Here is an 18,708-nt window from a genome sequence, read left to right as displayed (position 1 = left end):
TATGCTCAACTTTTCATTCAAGTCATTATTTGCATAAAATTTCCCTGGGACCTGGGGCTCCCTGGGTGCTTTGGAAAATGTTAAAAGTAGCTTGCAGGCACCCAAGAATGTCTGCACTTAATTTAGACTGCCATTTTACTTAGTCTGGTGAATTGAAAGGGTCAATTTAATATTCAGTTGAAGTGAACACAAATTGGTGAAAAAAAACACTTCTTAAAGGGGAACTGAACTGTAAAAACTATGCCCAAATAAGGCAGGCAGAGGACAAATAAATAGTCATCAGTATTGTCTGTGGTTTCCCAGCAGCTGACTTACCCTGCCTTGTTCTGCACTATCTCTATCAGTAGAGGCAGACATTTTGGTAGAAGCAGAGCATTACTTCCTCATATCAGAGCCTCCAGAAAGGAGAGCAGTTAACAGCACAGTAGTGACCCCACATTTCCTGATATTAGCAGTCATAAGCAGCAGTGCCAGAGATCTCACACTGCAGATATAGAGTTAGGAGGCTGTATGCACCTTCTAGCACCTTCACATACCAGGAAATACACTGGTTTTTTTTCAGGAGGCATTCCATATAAGGGATACATTTTTAGGGTATTGCTTACTGTAGGTATAATGAAAGTTTCTGTATAATTCCTATAACAAAACAAATCTTCACCTTTTTCATTTTCTCTTTAAAACAATCAGTCTTATATTGCACTCACCTGCTGTACTCTAGCTGTTCCAATGAAAAAATGTGCTTATTAAAGTATTCCTGCAACTTCTCATTGGCATAGTTTATGCTGAATTGCTCAAAGCGATTGACCTACAACATAAAGGAAACATGTAAATCAAATAAATGAAAAAGTATTAACAAGATTTCACTCATATAAACATGTGTTAACTATAAATGCATGTCATTCATTATACGTACCTAACTAGGCAGACTAAGCCAGACCCTATAAAGGAACTAAAGGCAAACTTTTTTTTCCCATTTAGGATAGAGTAAAGCTTGGTTCACACTTCTGCAGGTGCAAAAGTGACTGTGTGTAAACTGCATGCTTTTCTGCACCCACAGCAAAAAAAGTACTGCTGTTAGGAGAAGTGTTTTCCTGTGCTGGGAACGCATAGTGCTATGCAGTTTCCCTGCGGCTGCATTTTTGGAAAAATGTACTTTTCACTGTGTTTTCCATAGGCATAGCAGCCCATTCAAGAGAAGGAGCTGCTGTGCCTGTGAAAACATGGATGTTGGGAAACCTGCGTAGTGTGAACTTAGTCCTAGGTAGGGTTATAACCCCTGTCACGTTTATTTTTGCCATTACGGAGATTTCCTTTCACTTCCTTTCATATATTTAAAAGTGGGAAGAAGGAGTTCAGAAGTGAGGAAATCCCAGGGTGTCCAGAATCCCAGGGTTCTCATTGGAAGATTTCCCATCTATTTCTGTTTTGGGGACAACTCTGTATTTGTTTTGTTTTTCCACTTTCACTTTCAATGATGGTAAACATGACAAATAGAGAGGGTGGATCTCCTTAAAGTGGAGGTTCACCCAAAAAATCTATTTTTAACATTAGATTGAGGCTAATTGTGGGAAGCACAATCGGGTGTTTTTTTAAAAATCAATGCAGTACTTACCGTTTTAGAGATAGATGTTCTCCGCCGCTTCCGGGTATGGGCTGCGGGACTGGGCATTCCTATTTGATTGACAGCCTTCCGACCGTCGCATACAGCGCGTCACGAGTTTCCGAAAGTAGCCGTATATAGCCGCACCGACGTTCGGCAACTCGTGACGCGCTGTATGCGACCGGCTGTCAATCAAATAGGAACGCCCAGTCCCGAAGACCATACCCGGAAGCGGCGGAGAACATCTATCTCTAAAACGGTAAGTACTGCATTGATTTTAAAAAAAACACCCGATTGTGCTTCCCGTAATTAGCCCAATGATCTAATGTTAAAAAATAAATTTCGGGTGAACCCCCGCTTTAAAGGGGGGCATTCCTCTCCCCTCTATCCAAAACAAAAAACAAAATTTTGCCTTTAGTGATAATTAAAGCTTACTGATTTCAAGTCTGCAAGGTATAGTATTACTAAGGATGGTTGTGGAGAGTATAAAGTTATTAATGATGATTGGAATGCAGAAAAAATAAAAGCAATTTTAGCAATCTATAGTTAACTGTATAAGTGCTTTGAAAGTTTTTACATTATGTATCACCCTGTAACATCAAATGTGGGATTATTTATCTCTGGTGTATAAAATCATATCCTAAAAATATTTTGCATTTATCACTACAATCCTCTGAAGCCTCGTACACACGGCCGAGGAACTCGACGTGCCAAACACATCGAGTTCCTTGGCCAGTTCAGCACTGAAGCCGCCGAGGAGCTCGGCGGGACGAGAGCTCCCATAGAACAACGAGGAAATAGAGAACATGTTCTCTATTTCCTCGTCGAGCTCCTCGTCGGCTTCCTCGGCTGAAAGTGTACACACGACCAGTTTCCTCGGCAGAATTCAGCCAGAAACTCGGTCGGAAGCTGAATTCTGCCGAGGAAACTGGTCGTGTGTACGGGGCCTCATATGTTTATGTTACGTCCCATATGTTTATGTCCCACTTTTGACCATTAACATACAACATGGACCTTCCAACGTAGGATCTGTTCAACATGTATTATTGCACAAAATTCCTATTATTTGCAAAACCTTTTAAATGTTATTCTTATTTTTACGTATCTGTTAAATGCACCTCTAATACAAGTGCCATTAATTAATAACCTTCATTGATTAAGAACCTCTAAACTATATGATACTGAATGCCCATTTGGCATCATGCAGGATAAGGAAATGTGAAAATGTTTCCCTTGGCAGCCAATCAGGTGCTTGAAGATGATTTTATAACTTTTTTTTTTAATGACAGGTAAAATGTGATCAGTTGTCACCTTGTTTTCTTCTATACTTGGTATATCGTTGAGCTTTAACAAAAAAAAAAAAAACCCTCCATCCCAGTGTTGTAGAAACAAGGACACACAGGGATAAAATAATGACATTACAACCTCCTGCCTGAAATACCTTATACTCTAACAGAATAATGAAAAGATACAAGAGATTAGGGGAATTTGGTCAGAAAGGTGGTGTTCTAGAAATAACTGATATGTGATACTATGGGTCAAAATGGTTTGGCATTCTAAAAAAAATATAGTTAAAAAATGTACAGACGTATTAGCATGGTGAATGTTTGTGGGCACTAAAGCTGGCCATAGACAGGTCGTTTTTTTTTTTTCACTCAGTCACTGGGCTGAAAGAATAAAACAGACCGGTTTCTCCTTTCACCACGTTTGTATGTGAATTTCGCCACTGGGACATTGTATTCTGACAGCGGCAAATTATTTATTTCTGTTGAGCAGGGGCAGCCATACACTGTTAAAAACTTGGCTGTTCCCTGCTGAACCAGACAAAGTTTGATCCATCTATGGCAAGCTTAGGTAGAATATGTAGAAGAAGCAGCATTGAATCCTGGAGATTAAAGAACTGATGTCCAGATACATAGAGAAAAGGGGTTGATTTACTAAAGGCATACAGACTGTGCACTCTGCAAGTGCAGTTGATAATGAGCTTAGTAAGTAATGTAAAGCTTCACTTTGCAAAGAATACCCAATTACGTACAAGGAGGAAAAAAATCTCTGGAGCAACTGCATCTGCACTTTGCAAAAAGCAGTCTATTTGCCTTTAGTAAATCAATCTCAAAATGTTTACACTCTTGTCAATGCATTGCTAGTATTTAAATGGCTAGTATTTAAAGCTGAACTCTGGACGAAGGAAATATTGTCTAGATACAAAAGCCATGTGATTTCCTACTGGAATCCTAAAGTCCTTTGTGTATTTCATCCAGACCTGTACAGAAATCCAGCATGAAACAACTTCTGTACTATGCCTCTGTGCAGGAGTTTAATAAGATAAAAACAATCACTGCTGCTCACTCTCTTGCACAGGCTATATGCAGCACAGTGATAATGTCACACTTTTACATGGTAATTTGCAAAAGCATTTGCTGCCCACAAAGTGGCTTGTATTTTTCTATTGAACACATTTTTATGAATTTTTTTCTGCGCAGAGTTGGGCTGTAAAAATCTCAAATATACAATCCACAGACATGCATTACCTCAAAATTTTCGAATCCAAAGATATCCAGAACACCAATTGATTTAAAATCATCTTTTCCTTTTATCCGGCTATTAATCTTCTTTATTACCCATGCAAAACACTGTGAGTAGAGTGCCATGGCCACGGAATCTCTGCTATCTAAAGCCTTAGATGTAAAAAAAACATGTAAATTTATATATTTTTCCACTTAGTTGAGCTTAGATGTAAAATACCAAAATAATTTTAGAGTAAAGCCTCGTACACACACTCGGTTTTCTCGTCAAGAACCAGCAGGAAAACTGCTGGCAGAGCTTTCCTGCCGAGTAAAGCCGAGCGTGTGTACGAGGCTTTCAGGTTTCTCGTCTGAAAATCTGGCCAGAATCTCAACAAGAAAAATAGAGATCCTGGTCTCTATTTTCTCGTCGGGATTCTTGTCGGCCTGTTTCCCGGCAAGAAACCCGAGAGTGTGCATACTAACCTGTCGCAATGGAAACCCGCGCATGCTCGAAATGACTTTGATGCATGCGCAGTAGCTTCCACGGCATAGGTAGGGTGAAGCAAGATGGCGGCGACGGCATCGAATGTGACGAGCGCATGCTCATCATACGCGATGACGTCACCACGGTCTTGCCTTTCAAAAGAACCGCGGTTCTTTTGAAATCTCTGTGTGTACACCCGGGTGGCAAGAGATTCTTGCCAAGAATCTCGTCGGGGAAAAACAACAATCTCATGCCGCTCGAGATTCTGGTTCTTGCCGAGAAAACCGAGTGTGTGTACGAGGCTTGAGACTGCAAATTAAGTGTTGATTTTGAGGTTTAAGTTAAATGTTACGTTGTACACGCATGAAACAAATAAAGGAAAACTGCACTCCATACCCACAACTATTTTAATGGAGACAGTTCATCTTAGGCAATGGCAAAGGTAATCAATTCTATGGCCTCGTACACACGGCCGAGGAACTCGACGTGCCAAACACATCGAGTTCCTTGGCCAGTTCAGCCCTGAAGCCGCCGAGGAGCTCGGCGGGACGAGAGCTCCCATAGAACAACGAGGAAATAGAGAACATGTTCTCTATTTCCTCGCCGAGGTCCTCGTCGGCTTCCTCGGCCGAAAGTGTACACACGACCAGTTTCCTCGGCAGAATTCAGCCAGAAACTCGGTCGGAAGCTGAATTCTGCCGAGGAAACTGGTCGTGTGTACGGGGCCTAACCAGAAAAAGTCTGCATGATTTCAGCCTTTGAAAACCACTATTTAGATACCCTTTCTGGAAAGAGTTCAGTTTAAGGAGCAGGTTAAGTTTTAGGGTTTATTTTAGAAGTTTGGTTAAGTGCTAAGATATGGGGTGTGGGTGGTTTAAGTGCTACAATAGTCTTAACAGTAAGGCCTCGTACACACGACCGAGTTTCTCGGCAAAAACCAGCAAGAAACTTGCCGAGGAAAGCGGTCGTGTGTACACTTTTCGACGAGGAAACTGTCGAGGATCTCGTCGAGCCAAAAAGAGAGCATGTCTTCTTTTTCCTCAATGGGAATGGGGAAATTTGGTTCGCCGAGATTCTCGACAGCCTAACAAGGAACTCGACGAGCAAAACTATGTGCTTCGCCCGTCGAGTTTCTCGGTCGTGTGTACGAGGCTTTAGGGATAGGTTAGAACTCATTAAGGTGACAGCATAGCTCAAATAAACCATAATAAAGGTCTGCATTATAGAAGCTGGTTTGGGCCAACTCAGCTATGGCATGCTGAAGAGGAAGAGGAGTGGACACAGAACAGAACAATTCATAAAATATTTTCTATGTGGGTTCTAACAGGTAGAATTATAGGAACATAAAATATGTGTTTATTTCACATTACTATTCTAAGGGTCATGAGGATACTTTACATACAAAACACTTGAATTAGCGATTTAGCAAAATAGTATCGGCTCCCATTTTCATATTCATGCTGTCATTTTTTTTCTATAAAATTTAATTACTTTTTTTTCTGACACTATAGTAGAGTGTGCTGTACACTTGCCTGCTCTACACTGAGTGGTGTGGAGATCTCTTCTCCCCTGAGGATCATGGATCTATGGGTCAGTGCTTCTGTTAGTTGCTCTGGGTCCAGCCCCAGCAACTCAGCAGTTCTCCCCAGTGCTGAAAATATAAAAAAGTTGATTGTAATCATATAGCGTTCACAGATACACAAGCCAAAAGCAAATACGTTCAGAATTGAATTTCTCCCCACTACATCCATGCTAAAAAGATCAGTTTGTTTACTCATTTAGGTGGGGGGGGGGGGGTACATTGGTACCTGGAATCAACTCAGCAAATAACTACTGAGTTTCTCTGAAAATAAGACCTATTTCGATTTTTTAGGATGGCTGCAATATAAGCCCTACCCGAAAATAAGCCCTAGTTATATATATATAGGCCCGGATTCAAATACATTGGCGCATATTTATGCCGGCGTAGCGTATCAAATATACGATACGCCGACGCAGCGCAGAGAGGCAAGCACAGTATTCAGGAAGCCAGTGCTCCCACTCGCTCTCAAATCTACACTGGGTTTCCTCGGCGTAAGCCAGCGTAGGTGGAAGTGGGCGTGAGCCATGCTAATGAAGCGTGACCCCATGCAAATAATGGGCCAAGCGCCATAGAAATACTTAAAATGAACGGCGCATGCGCCTAGTCATATTCACGTACAACGTAAACGACAAAAGATACGACGGCTTGTGTTCCCTGGTCCATACCTTTGCATGAGTTGCACCTCCTATATGGGGAATAACTGTGTATATTATGCGCCGGGCGCAACTACGTTTGTGAATCGGCGTATCTCCCTCATTTGCATATGTGCATAGAAAATCAATGGGAGCGGAAAATGTGCCCAGCGTAAATATGCTACGACGCCGTAGGCAAGTTACGTCGGTCGTAGGAAGCCTATTTTTAGGCGTATCACAGATTGTGGGCACGACGCACAGATACGACGGCGCATAGTTACACTTACGTGGCGTATCTCAAGATACGTCGGCGTAAGTGATTTGTGAATCTGGGCCATAATGTCCAGTGTGTGTCTTTATGTAACATTATTGTAGAAAATTTCTTATTTACAGCACCGCTGGGCACTCATGTGGCCTGTCGGAGCTCTCCACTTCTCCTCCTGGCTGACGTCAGCGGCCCCGCCCTCTGCAGTGCTCGGAGCAGGGCTGATGTCAGCGGGGATCTCCCTCAGCGGTGCCAGGAGAGGGATGCAGAGCTCTGGCAGGTCATGTGAGCGCTCAGCGGCACTGTAAATAGGGTCTTTTCTACAATGTTACATAAAGACGCACACTGAACATTATATAATCTATTTACAGAGTGGATTCAATGATTTTAAAAGGACTTTAACTAGGGTTTATTTTGGGGATTACAGGGATGCTATCTCTTGAGCTGAATGTCCAATGCATATTTTGTAGCCAAAATTAATATAAGACCTGGTCTTATTTTCGGGTGAAACACGATATTGGCCATAAATGTTAAACATATTTATTATATAATCACATTCATTTTACATGCTAAACATTTTTATTCAGTTTAATATGATAATATCATAAGCATATATTGAAAAAAAAAGCATTTCATCTCAGCTTAAAGCAGAGGTCCTCCCACCCCTGTAAAAATTAAAAGCCAGCAGCTACACATACTGTAGCTGCTGACTTTTAATAATAGGACACTTACCAGTCCTGGAGTCCAGCGATGACAGCACTGCAGCTGATGTTTCCATCAGCTGTCGGGTGCTGTTGCCGCCATTGTGGGTAAGGGAACCCAGAAGTGAAGCAATATGGCTTCATGCCGAGTCCCTACTGCGCATGCGCAAGGCACCACTGCGCTCTCCTACTGGCCTGGTAGCTGGGGAAGGAGGAGGCGGGAGCCGAGCTGCTGACGTAATTCGCAGCAGGGAAAAGGCAGCTCTCCCCCCGAGAAAGGTGCCAAAGGTGGCACCGGAGGGGGGGAGACTTTTGGGTTGAACTCCACTTTAAAGCCAAAGCAGGGCAAAGTGCCAGAAAAAAACCCCACCCCAGTTGTACTAGCTTTACAAGTGCTCTCTTGCAAAGTCCAGTCTTTACTGCGGGAGGCACTGAAATCAAAGGTATTCAATGATAAGCTAAACAGTAATGACACCCCCTGACTGTGTTACAGTGCTCATGCCTAGCATGTGACTGCTAGACCTGAGCACTGTCACATGAAAGAAAGTCACATCTTACCCAAAACTAGAAATATTAGGTGCAACAGTGATGGGAGTGGCTAAAGAATGCTGGTAAAAAGAGTATAGCTGGTGTGAGATCACCATTTTTGCATTTAGCTTTGGCTTGAGTAGGGAAGAGTTTGTCCATGTTAGGAAGATTTACTCTTAGTCCGTCTCGGTGAGCATTTTTACTAGGACAGAAAGGGAGGGAAAATCCAACATTTTGAGCAGATCAGAAATCTCCTTTTTTTTTGTGGGAACTGCCCAATGGGAGATTTCCTCAATCTCCAAAATGATTTTTTTTTTTTTAGCTTTACATGTAAATGTACTGTAATAAATAAAATAGCTAATGTAAACGAAAGCTTACTGGACTATAGCTAGAAACCAATTTAGTCATGCAATTCTACATTGACAATAATGCACAATGTTATCCTATAGTGTATATTATTTATAACAAATCTCTATAAGGTGCAGTTCTTATAATTATTTTCTATATGTATAGAATCTGGTATCTGAATGAATATTCTGAACCCACATTCCTAGGCCTGAACTTGTTTTCCTTTTGCAGCTTTTCGTTCCTGATGTTGTTACTTTGTGCTTTTCTGACTAATACAGTGATAAATTAGAACACTAGAGGTTTGGGATAAAGCACATGAGTTACTCATTATAGCTAAAACAGTACACAGGTCATTTAAACTTAAAATAATAGGATGTGTGTTTACCCGTCTTTTTGCAGATCTGAGCACCACCAGCCGTTATGAATTCTATGTTTCCCAGGTGCAAAATTCCAGCAAGCAACCTAAGAACCTCCCGAACATTCTCAGAGGTAAACTTCATAACTTTCATGGCAGTCTGCAAGCAAATGGAAACTTAAATGCAATGAATGGTACAAAGACAGTTACAAAAATGTTGACTTGCTTTTTTAATTATCCAACTTGTAAACATTTATGAAGCCTTGGTTAGAAAATATTTATTTGCACAATTGAATATATATTTAAAATATGTAAGATACAATTCACGAAAGAACTCTCTCTGTAATGCCACAATTGTGAACCACACGGTCTTTTAGTCCCCTAATTTAAGGTACATTACAAAAAATTATATATATGTATATTTTTTTTAAAAGAAGCAAAATTAGTTGCTTTGCTTAACATGAATATGTCCGTTCATCATATGTGTAATAATTCATTAATACGTATTTCTAGCCACACAGCAAGCAGCCAAAGGTTTTCTTTGTGCTATATGTAAATCTTCAACCCCCAGCTTCACACACACACATTGCAACAATTTCAAGGGGTGTACCACAGCCAGTGACTTATACAGTTAAAATAAAGAGTAATACTTTTGATTTACATAGGGTCACTTTGTGGTTCATACCTTTCATATCCATGATAAAAGAAAAAAACTTACAAACAATAAAAGTGGATTGTAAGCATATCAGCATTGGTTAATGGATTGTTCACACTTTCATGATACATAATTTCTTTCCTTATTATGGTCAGGATTTAAACTGGAAATACATTATACAATTTTCTTATTCAATTACCTTCACCTTCAAATATGTAGTGCAAGGATACTGCCTCATTGCATACAAATTGAAAGTGTTAGTTTCGGTTTTGAACTCATATTAAGGAATTGTACAATGTATGGCCAGCTTCCAAAAAATCTGATGGTCTGGTAAATATAGCCTGTTTACACAGAACAGCGACACATCCCAGAGACATATCTCTTCCTTTTAACTAACCCATAGGGGGATATTTACGAAAGGCAAATCCACTTTGCACTACAAGTGCAAACTACAAGTGCAAAGTGCACTTGAAATTGCACTTGGAAGTGCAGTCGCTGTAAATCTGAGAGGCAGATCCAATTATGTGAAAGCTAAAATGCTGTTTATTTATTTTCCTTGCATGTCCCCCTCGGATCTACAGCGACTGCACTTCCAAGTGCACTTTCAGTGCAATTTCAAGTGCACTTGTGGATTTGCCTTTAGTAAATAACCCCCATAGTTTTCTATTTTCTTGTCTTGTCAAATTTGTTTATTTAAATTTAACAAAATATAAAGACAAAGACAAATTCAAAAGCAGTACATGAAAGTAACATGTCAGTGTATAATAAGAGATAATAGCTCCACTGTATAACGCAAATTGCACAACTTGTATAGGATTAGTAATGCCAAAGATTATTCTTTTCAATTATTCAAGAGAGGGTAGAATCAAGTATGAGACAAGCCTCAGGCTTATGGTAGTTTACAATTATCAAGAATATTCGTATAAGAAAAAAAAACGTTATAAGGAATCATCACTATTATAAAACATATAGGAACGTATACCAATAGTGTTGTAGAATCATAAAGAGTAAATTAAAGGTATTGCTAAGTGAACCTGAAGAAAAGACATAAAGAAAAGAAGAAAAGGGTAAACAGAAGGTATAAAAGAGAGGAAGATAAAAAGAGAAGAAAGTGTTCAATTTTCATGTATTATAAATATTATAATGCCAGGTAAAAAAAACAAAAACATTAAAACACATGTAAATTAAAATTAAATTGAAATCACACCATAATAGTTTTCCTTTAATGGCAACTTTGGTAATAAACGTATAAAGGGAATGCACAGCCATCAAATAAAGCGTAATCTCTTTTGAAACCACCCCACAATCTGAAACGCTACTTAAATAAAGTTGTAGCACACCATGTACAATGTGTAATTATTTATTATCATACTTTTGCTGGATTTCATTATTTGTCCTCATCGGATATAAGAAGCGTGGATGTCTCCAAACTCCATTTTGTTTATAATATATCTATTTTCTCCCAGATAAATCACATATTTAACATTCCAAGACATTTACAGAACACACTGTCCTGCTATATATACAGTATACATTGAAACAAGTTAGGAAACAGTCTTGTGAAATTTAGTAAACTACAACTCAAGCATTTTTGGACAGAGTGGCTAAAAAAAAAAATGTCCAAGAAGCTGATTCAGTGGAAAGTGTAGTTAAAAGTATGGGCTGGGTATGCTTTTGAACAGTTGTTTGTTTGATACAGATATTCATTTTCTGCACATCTATGTATTTACTTTCTTGTGTTTTCATACCGCAGTGGCCTTGGAAAACTATTTCTGTACTTTTTTTTTCAAAATTGACAAAAGTATATTCAATACTAAAAGTGCTGAACGAGCTAAACAGGCTGGATTGTACAAACCTTCAAAACTTGATAAATAATGAATTCCTAAATCACTTAATATGTTTTCTTATTTAATTTATATAATTTCACAGATTCCCTGGTCCTTCTGGAGCTGCTCCTAGAATGGACAAGCAAGTTCACAAATTGTGCATGCATTTGCCCAGTCCTGGTGTGATAGATTTGGTATATATATATATATATATATATATATATATATATATGTCTATTTTATATAATTTCTGGTTCCTTTTGGATTTTGAACCACAACAAATCAATTTTGCCCTCTCTGAATTGTTCTCTCTGCTAATGATTTCAGATGTATTGAGTTGAATATAAAGTACACATCTTGTTTCTGACAACTAAGGCACTCATCTATGAAAGTACCAAATCGTGAGAGTCGGACTTTAATCATAGAGGGCGTTTTATACATTCTAACATGAATGACACTTTATTTAAACTACTCTACTACAGCAATAAGCTTAAATTCTAAAAGTCTGCCTGGTTCAGACAACTCTTCATACATCTGCCAGTCAGGATGACTTGTCTATTTCCCAAAAAAAGCCAGGTGTATTCTTTCTGATGTATTGTGACAGGCTTTGGTAAAAATCCCACCATAGCATACCCAGGGTAAATGAACAATTTAGCCTTCCAGCTGACAAAGGTAGAAACAATAGGTTATATTTGTCATGTGCTCACAGTAACAGAAAGGGTCTTACTTTAACTTCTTGAAATGTTTCCTTGTCACTGATGGTCTCATCTGTGATACATCCAGATTGATTCAAGTAGTGGTATTTTTCTGTTTGCAATAAATAAAATGCCTCTGTGGAATAGACAAAAAACAAATGCAAATTTAAGGTAAAAAGTAAAAACAGTTATACAAATTACTGTGATGCTAATGTTAGACTTCAGTACAAATACACATGAACATGCCCCACACATAAACATTGATTTATTAAAGTGGAAGTTAACTTCCATGAAAGACTTCTACCTATAGGTAAGCCTATAATGAGGCTTACCTAAAGGTAGTGTAAATATCTCCTAAACGTGCACCATTTAGGAGATATTTACTGTACATGCAGCCAGTGACATCACTGGCGCATGCACTCTGAAGGAGCGGCCACCCGTGAGAGCCCTGTACTATAAACAGTGGCCCCTGCATGCATGCGCGGGAGTGACATTATCACGTCTCCGGACAGTCACAGAGCCGGAGTCGGTGAACCCAGAAGCAAGACCGGTGAAGATGGAAGCGGCCTCCAGCTCTGACATCTCGGCATTGGAGGGCTTTGTTTTAAGATAAGTTTAACATAATGTGCGCTGCATACTATGGTTTTACCTTGCAGGGTAAAAAAAATTAAATCCTGACATTTACAACCGCTTTAAAGTGCAGTGAAGTGAACCCGCATTCACTTTAAAGCAGAGTTCTAGTCGTTTTTGTGTTTATTAAAAGTCAGCAGGTATAAAAAGTTTAGCTGCTGACTTTTAATAAACACACACTCACCTGTCCCAGGATTCAGTGATTCACTTCTCCCTCTTGGCTCTCCCCGGCGCTGGCATTACAAGTGTGGGCGCCTGGTTGTGACAGCTTACGGCTTCACAGTCGGGTGTGCACTGCACATGCGTCAGTCCAAATACGCCTCCTCAATGGTCAGGCAACCTGTGACGAGTCCCATAAGATTGCAGGGAGGGAGGGGGAGAAGAAAGCTCCTGCTTGAGTAGCCTAGGCGGCCCAGAGCAGAAGTGGGAGCAGGTACCTGTTAAAATAATGTGCCTTACTTTTTACATGGTTGCTCTTCCCGTTAATTTGATATTTCAGACACTAATGTTTAGGTAACCGGACTTTTGGGTTCCTGCATTCTGCAGTGGTAGGTGTAACATATTTGGAGTGGAAAGAGAGGCAAAGGAAGCTTAATTTTTTTCCATTTTGGTAAGAGCAGGAGAGGATTAAAACTGCTGTCATCTGTATCTCATTAGAGAGAGTTTTCTTTACTTCCTGTCATGTCAACGCAACAAAAAATAAGAGGATATCTTTCCAATGTGAGGGAAATGTAATTTTAGACATTTATTATGGGAACAGGTATCCCCATAGGCACATTTTGCTTCTCTTGTTGTTCTGGTGCCAGCTCAAAAATTGGAATTACCCTTGCTTACATTTGTTGTTATCAGGACAATTGGAAAGGGGGCACAGACAGCAATAACAGCCTGAGAGTGGTTCTAAACCCTCATCACTTCATCCAAATCTAAAAAAAAATTGTTTTGCCTTTACTTAACTACTTGCCGACCAACCACCGTAATTTTACGGCGGCAGGTCGGCTCCCCTGCGTGAGAGCCTGTAGCTATATGTCGGCTCTTGCGTGCACACCCCCAACTCCCGCGAGCGCGATCGCCGCCGGGCACACGCGATCTTTTGTTACAGAGCAGGGACCGGTCAGGGAGAGAAATGCTGGTCTTTTGTTCATACAATGTATAAACAGAAGATCAGTCATTTCCCCTAGTGAGGCCACCCCCCTACAGTTAGAACACACCCAGGGAACATTCTTAACCCCTTTCTCGCCCCCTAGTGTTAACCCCTGCACTGCCAGTGGCATTTTTATAGTAATCCAATGCATTTTTATAGCACTGATCGCTATAAAAATGTGTCAAAAGTGTCCGAAGTGTCTGCCATAACGTCGCAGTACCGGAAAAAAATGGCTGATCGCCGCCATTACTAGTAAAAAAAAAATATATTAATAAAAATGCCATAAAAATACCCCCTATTTTGTAAACGCTATAACTTTTGCGCAAACCAATCAATAAACGCTTATTGCGATTTTTTTTTACGAAAAATATGTAGAAGAATACGCATCTGCCTAAACTGAGGATTTTTTTTTTTTTTTAAAGTGTATTTTGTGCGTGTACTCGAGAGAGGAGCCGTACTGCAGGAGTTGGGAGTAGGCAGGCCTCCCCCAGAGGCAATTTGCCACCTTTCTCCATGCCCCGGGTGGCAATAGTGGGTGTGTGAGGGGGTCCTCCCACACAGCCCGCCCTACCTGCTCCGCTTTGAAGCCCAACGGGGCAGAGGGACTCCCTATAAGGGAGTGAGAGGATCTAGCCCGCTCAACCAGCCCCGTTAGTCCTTCGCCTCTCTTTTTAGAGACCGCATGGTCAAAGTGCGTGCATGTTAACCCAATTTTGAGTGCGTGTAAGTGTGGTGGTTTTTGTGGGAGGGGGGGTGGGCGTACTAAGCGCAAGCTTACCTCGCATAGCACACCCACCGGGAGCCGGGCTGAGACCACCAAACTCAATTTACATGTAGATGAGACCGGGATCCGAACCTCTAGCTGCAGAGGTGAATGGCTTGTCAGCGCAGTGCCAATCGCGTCGTGCCACCGCAGCTCCCAGGAATTTTTTTTTATATATTTTTGGGGGATATTTATTATAGCAAAAAGTAAAAAATATGGTGATCAAATACCACCAAAATAAAGCTCTATTTGTGGGGAAAAAATTACGCCAATTTTGTTTGGGAGCCACGTCGCACGACCGCGCAATTGTCAGTTAAAGCGACGCAGTGCCGAATCGCAAAAAGTGCTCTGGTCTTTGACCAGCAATATGGTCCGGGGGTTAAGTGGTTAAAGGAGTTGAAAAAGGCAGAAGGTTTTTTTTATCTTAATGCGTTCAATACATTAAGATAAAAAGCCTTCTGGGTGTAGCAGCTGCCCCAGCACCCTCTGATACTTACCTGAGCCCCATCTCTGTCCAGAAATGTCCACAAGTCCCTCAGCTGTCCCTGACTCTCCCTCCTGATTGGCTGAGACACAGAAGCGGCGCCATTGGCTCCCGTGGCTGTTAATCAAAGTTAGCCAATCGGGAGAGAGAGGGGTGGGACCAAATGGCAGCTCTGTATCTGAATGGACACACAGAGCTGTGACTGGGCTCGGGTGCCCCTATAGCAAGCTGCTTGCTGTGGAGGCACTGGACAGGAGGGAGGGGCCAGGAGCAGTAAAAAGGGACCCGAGAAGAAGAGGATCTGGGCTACTCTGTGCAAATCCACTGCACATAGGAGGTAAGTATCACATGTTTGTTATTTAAAAAAAATAACAAAACTTTACATTCAACCTTTAAGGATGCTGCTTTGCAGTGAACCATTTAATTTGCCTAATAAGGAAGATGTGCTACATCCTACATAATCCACTAAACACCCTCATGTTCACCTGTGCAACCACTTAGGCCTCCATGAGAAGGTGCACCAGTAAGTCATGATGGGTGGGAGTTTGACTTAAAAGGTAAATCCAGTCAAAACCTCAGCTAAATAGTAAGTCTATGGGTGACATAATTTTCCGGGCTCTGCAGCTGTTGTTGCTACTCTCTCCTCTACATTGAAGCCACTCCTGGAGGGACCATGTGACCAGAATAGGTAAGTATAAACATATTTAATTTAACAGGGAAATAGAATAGGCCTAAATATGGTGGTGGGAGTAGATTTAAGTTATTATTAAACCCACAACAGTAAATTCAGTCTGTGCATGCAGTAAAGCATGCTTGTTATCCTCACTGTTGAATCTAAACAGTTAATCCTCTGCATTGTGTAAAAAGGCTGTTTGTTCCTGTCTTCACTGATCCTCCCCTTCTTCCACAGTCCCCAAACCATCTCCTGATACAACAGAGCCTTGGGGGCAAGCTGCACATGCTCAGTTTGGTGTGTATTACTACACACCAAACTTTTTTTTTCTTGGGAGAGTGCATGTGATCAGCACCGGGCCAATCAGCACTGTCCAGGGGTCCTGCAGCCTCATAGGACAATCAGGGGAGAATAAAAACGTATTGTACAAGCTTTAACCAGACACTGAAAGAAGTCACAAGACTGCTGTAACTGCTGGTGAGAAAAGGTATTTAGCAGTTTATATTTACTAAAACTTTTGAATGTCCATGTTCTGTGTACTGTGGGAGACCAGATATAGTGAATGAAAGGTCCTGGGTTTAATAAGACTTTAAGCTTAGTAAGGTTTTGACTGGAATTACACTTTAGGGAAACAGTTTGATATGTATCACTGGCAAGATATCAAGCCACAGCAGGGAGTTCAATTTCCCAAACACAGCGCTGAGCAAAGACGCCAATGATGAGAAAAATAGTCCCTTGAGAGACCCACTTTAACGCTGACATATGAAGAACATTTCATGTTTCTCACTACTGTACCCAGTATAGAAGCACTTTTGAGCTTTTCTTTTCCTGTTTACTTAAAATGTATTGCTTCCTGCAGGGTGGAGAATTAAAGTTTATTATTGACTTTAAAGAAGAAGGAACAAAAATCCCCTAACAAAACTATATGCATTTTTTGAAGACCATACTTTTTAATAGTTGATAATATAAAACAATTGTGAACAGCTTGTTATATAAATTAAGTACTGCAGTGGTCTATACTTCATGAAGTAAAAAGAATGTGTTTATGAAATTTGGACTGTAATAATTATGTAATTGTTTACAGAATTGAAGAAAGGGAATTCTGAATCATGAATACACTAACTATTAGCATAACAGCTGGCTAGATGCTAGCATACAGGAAATTGTGTGATAAACTGATTCAGTTGCGGAGTAAAATTTTACAGCCATAATAGGTAGAAACAAAGGACACCCTTTCTTTTTTACATCTTCCTAAAGGACGACTGTACTAATGTGGAAGCTCACATTGCTGACCTCCCTTTCTGAAAGATGCAATTGCTTGGACTTAAACAAGTATGCATGGTAGAAGCTATGACCTGACTCTGGCATTCCTGACTTGGCATGCATGCTTGTAATTTACTGCCCCTTTAGGGGTGAACCTTTCTAATGCCACGTACACACAATCGGAAATTCCGATTGTGTGTGGGCCCCATCTGACTTTTTTCTATTGGTGTTTAGAAATAGAACATGTTTTATTTTTTTCCGATTGAAAAAACGATAGGAAATTCCTATTGTCTGTGTGCAACTCCGATGGAGAAAAAACCCACGCATGCTCAGAATCAAGTCGACGCATGCTCGGGAGCATTGAACTTCATTTTTCTCGACTCGTCATAGTGTTTTACGTCACTGCATTTTGGACGGTCGGAATTTGGTCTGACAGTGTGTATGCAAGACAGCTTGAATGGAATTCCGATGAAAAATTCCATCGGATTTTAGGCCATTGGAAATTCGGATCTTGTGTACGGGGCATTAGACTCTTCTCAGAAAGTGAGGTGAGTTCATAAACCCTTTCTGGCAGGATCATATATAATTCTTGGTTTGAGCTTAGCCAGTGATCAGTGGGTCAGTGGTAAGAAAAGATGGACTAAAGGATTTAATCTGATTCTTGTTATCCCATGATAGGCACCCCTATACGAGCTTATGAAAGGTACACTGCCATGTCAAGAGGACATGTAATATTGATGAACTGAAGAGTATTTGTTTATTATTGACTGTTATTACTAATTACCCCAAGGACATGAAAATGGAGCTGTACCAAACCTCTGGCTGAACTGGAGTGATTGAAGTGGATGCCTGCTATCACTGAAGGTGTGAGTTGGGACAGTACATCATTAGGTGATAATGCAGGACAGGTGTATCTCATAGAGGAACAAACTGTGGGATACAGGGACCTTGAGAAGATAACTCTAGTGCAAACCTGGTTGAGTTGGAGCAGGTGGTGGATAGGAGATGATGTCTCTCCCAAATGACAAAGACCCCCATATCACATGTCCCTCATGTGCATGGCAGACTGTCTGAGTCCTATTTTGTAACCACAAAGAAGACACAAGGCCTTGCAAAAGAAGTGTCCAGGTCCACTTGGTGATCTGTCCAGTAACACATTTTCTGCCTTAGGGTCTCCACCGTGAATGGAAGAGCCATAGAGATGCCTTTGGACAGCAGCATTGTCAGTCTGGGGAGAGGGTAGTGTTAGATGCACTAGCAGATTTAGATGGACTTGGCTAACAAATTAAAGCCAAACTCCAGCACTAACAGAAACATTTTGTTTTGTTTGGGAATAAAGGTTTTACATAAATGAATAAAAGCTGACCACTGTAAGCACCCCTGTCAGCATTAAATGGTCTCAACCCTCTAACTAACACTTTTGTGGGCCAGTTTGGTCTGTTAAAGGAAGTTGAACAATAACAGACTTACTAACCTGATCACCAGGTGGAAATAAAGGGAAAACATAAAAATAAAAAAAACAAATGCAGCCATCACATGTAAAAACTGGCAAGCTGCAATATAATATTTTGTTGTT

General features: G+C 40.6%; 1 protein-coding gene across 2 annotated transcripts in view; it reads right to left on the bottom strand.

Annotated features, from left to right (window-relative positions):
- LOC120940587 (unconventional myosin-X-like) overlaps positions 1–18,708 on the bottom strand; it is a 298,063-nt gene that overhangs the window by 108,691 nt on the left and 170,664 nt on the right. For both annotated transcript variants that reach the window (XM_040353533.1, XM_040353534.1), the window contains 5 exons: positions 12,211–12,314; positions 9,033–9,162; positions 6,124–6,242; positions 4,132–4,278; positions 705–805 (listed from right to left, as the gene is read on the bottom strand). In XM_040353533.1, the coding sequence (XP_040209467.1) occupies positions 705–805; positions 4,132–4,278; positions 6,124–6,242; positions 9,033–9,162; positions 12,211–12,314 (601 nt within the window). The remainder of the gene's footprint in view (positions 1–704; positions 806–4,131; positions 4,279–6,123; positions 6,243–9,032; positions 9,163–12,210; positions 12,315–18,708) is intronic.

This window comes from Rana temporaria, chromosome 5 (assembly GCF_905171775.1).
Source record: "Rana temporaria chromosome 5, aRanTem1.1, whole genome shotgun sequence".
Classification (NCBI taxonomy): domain Eukaryota; kingdom Metazoa; phylum Chordata; class Amphibia; order Anura; family Ranidae; genus Rana; species Rana temporaria.
The sequence above is the reverse complement of the archived record's forward strand: the minus strand, read 5'-3'. Positions and strand labels throughout refer to the sequence as shown.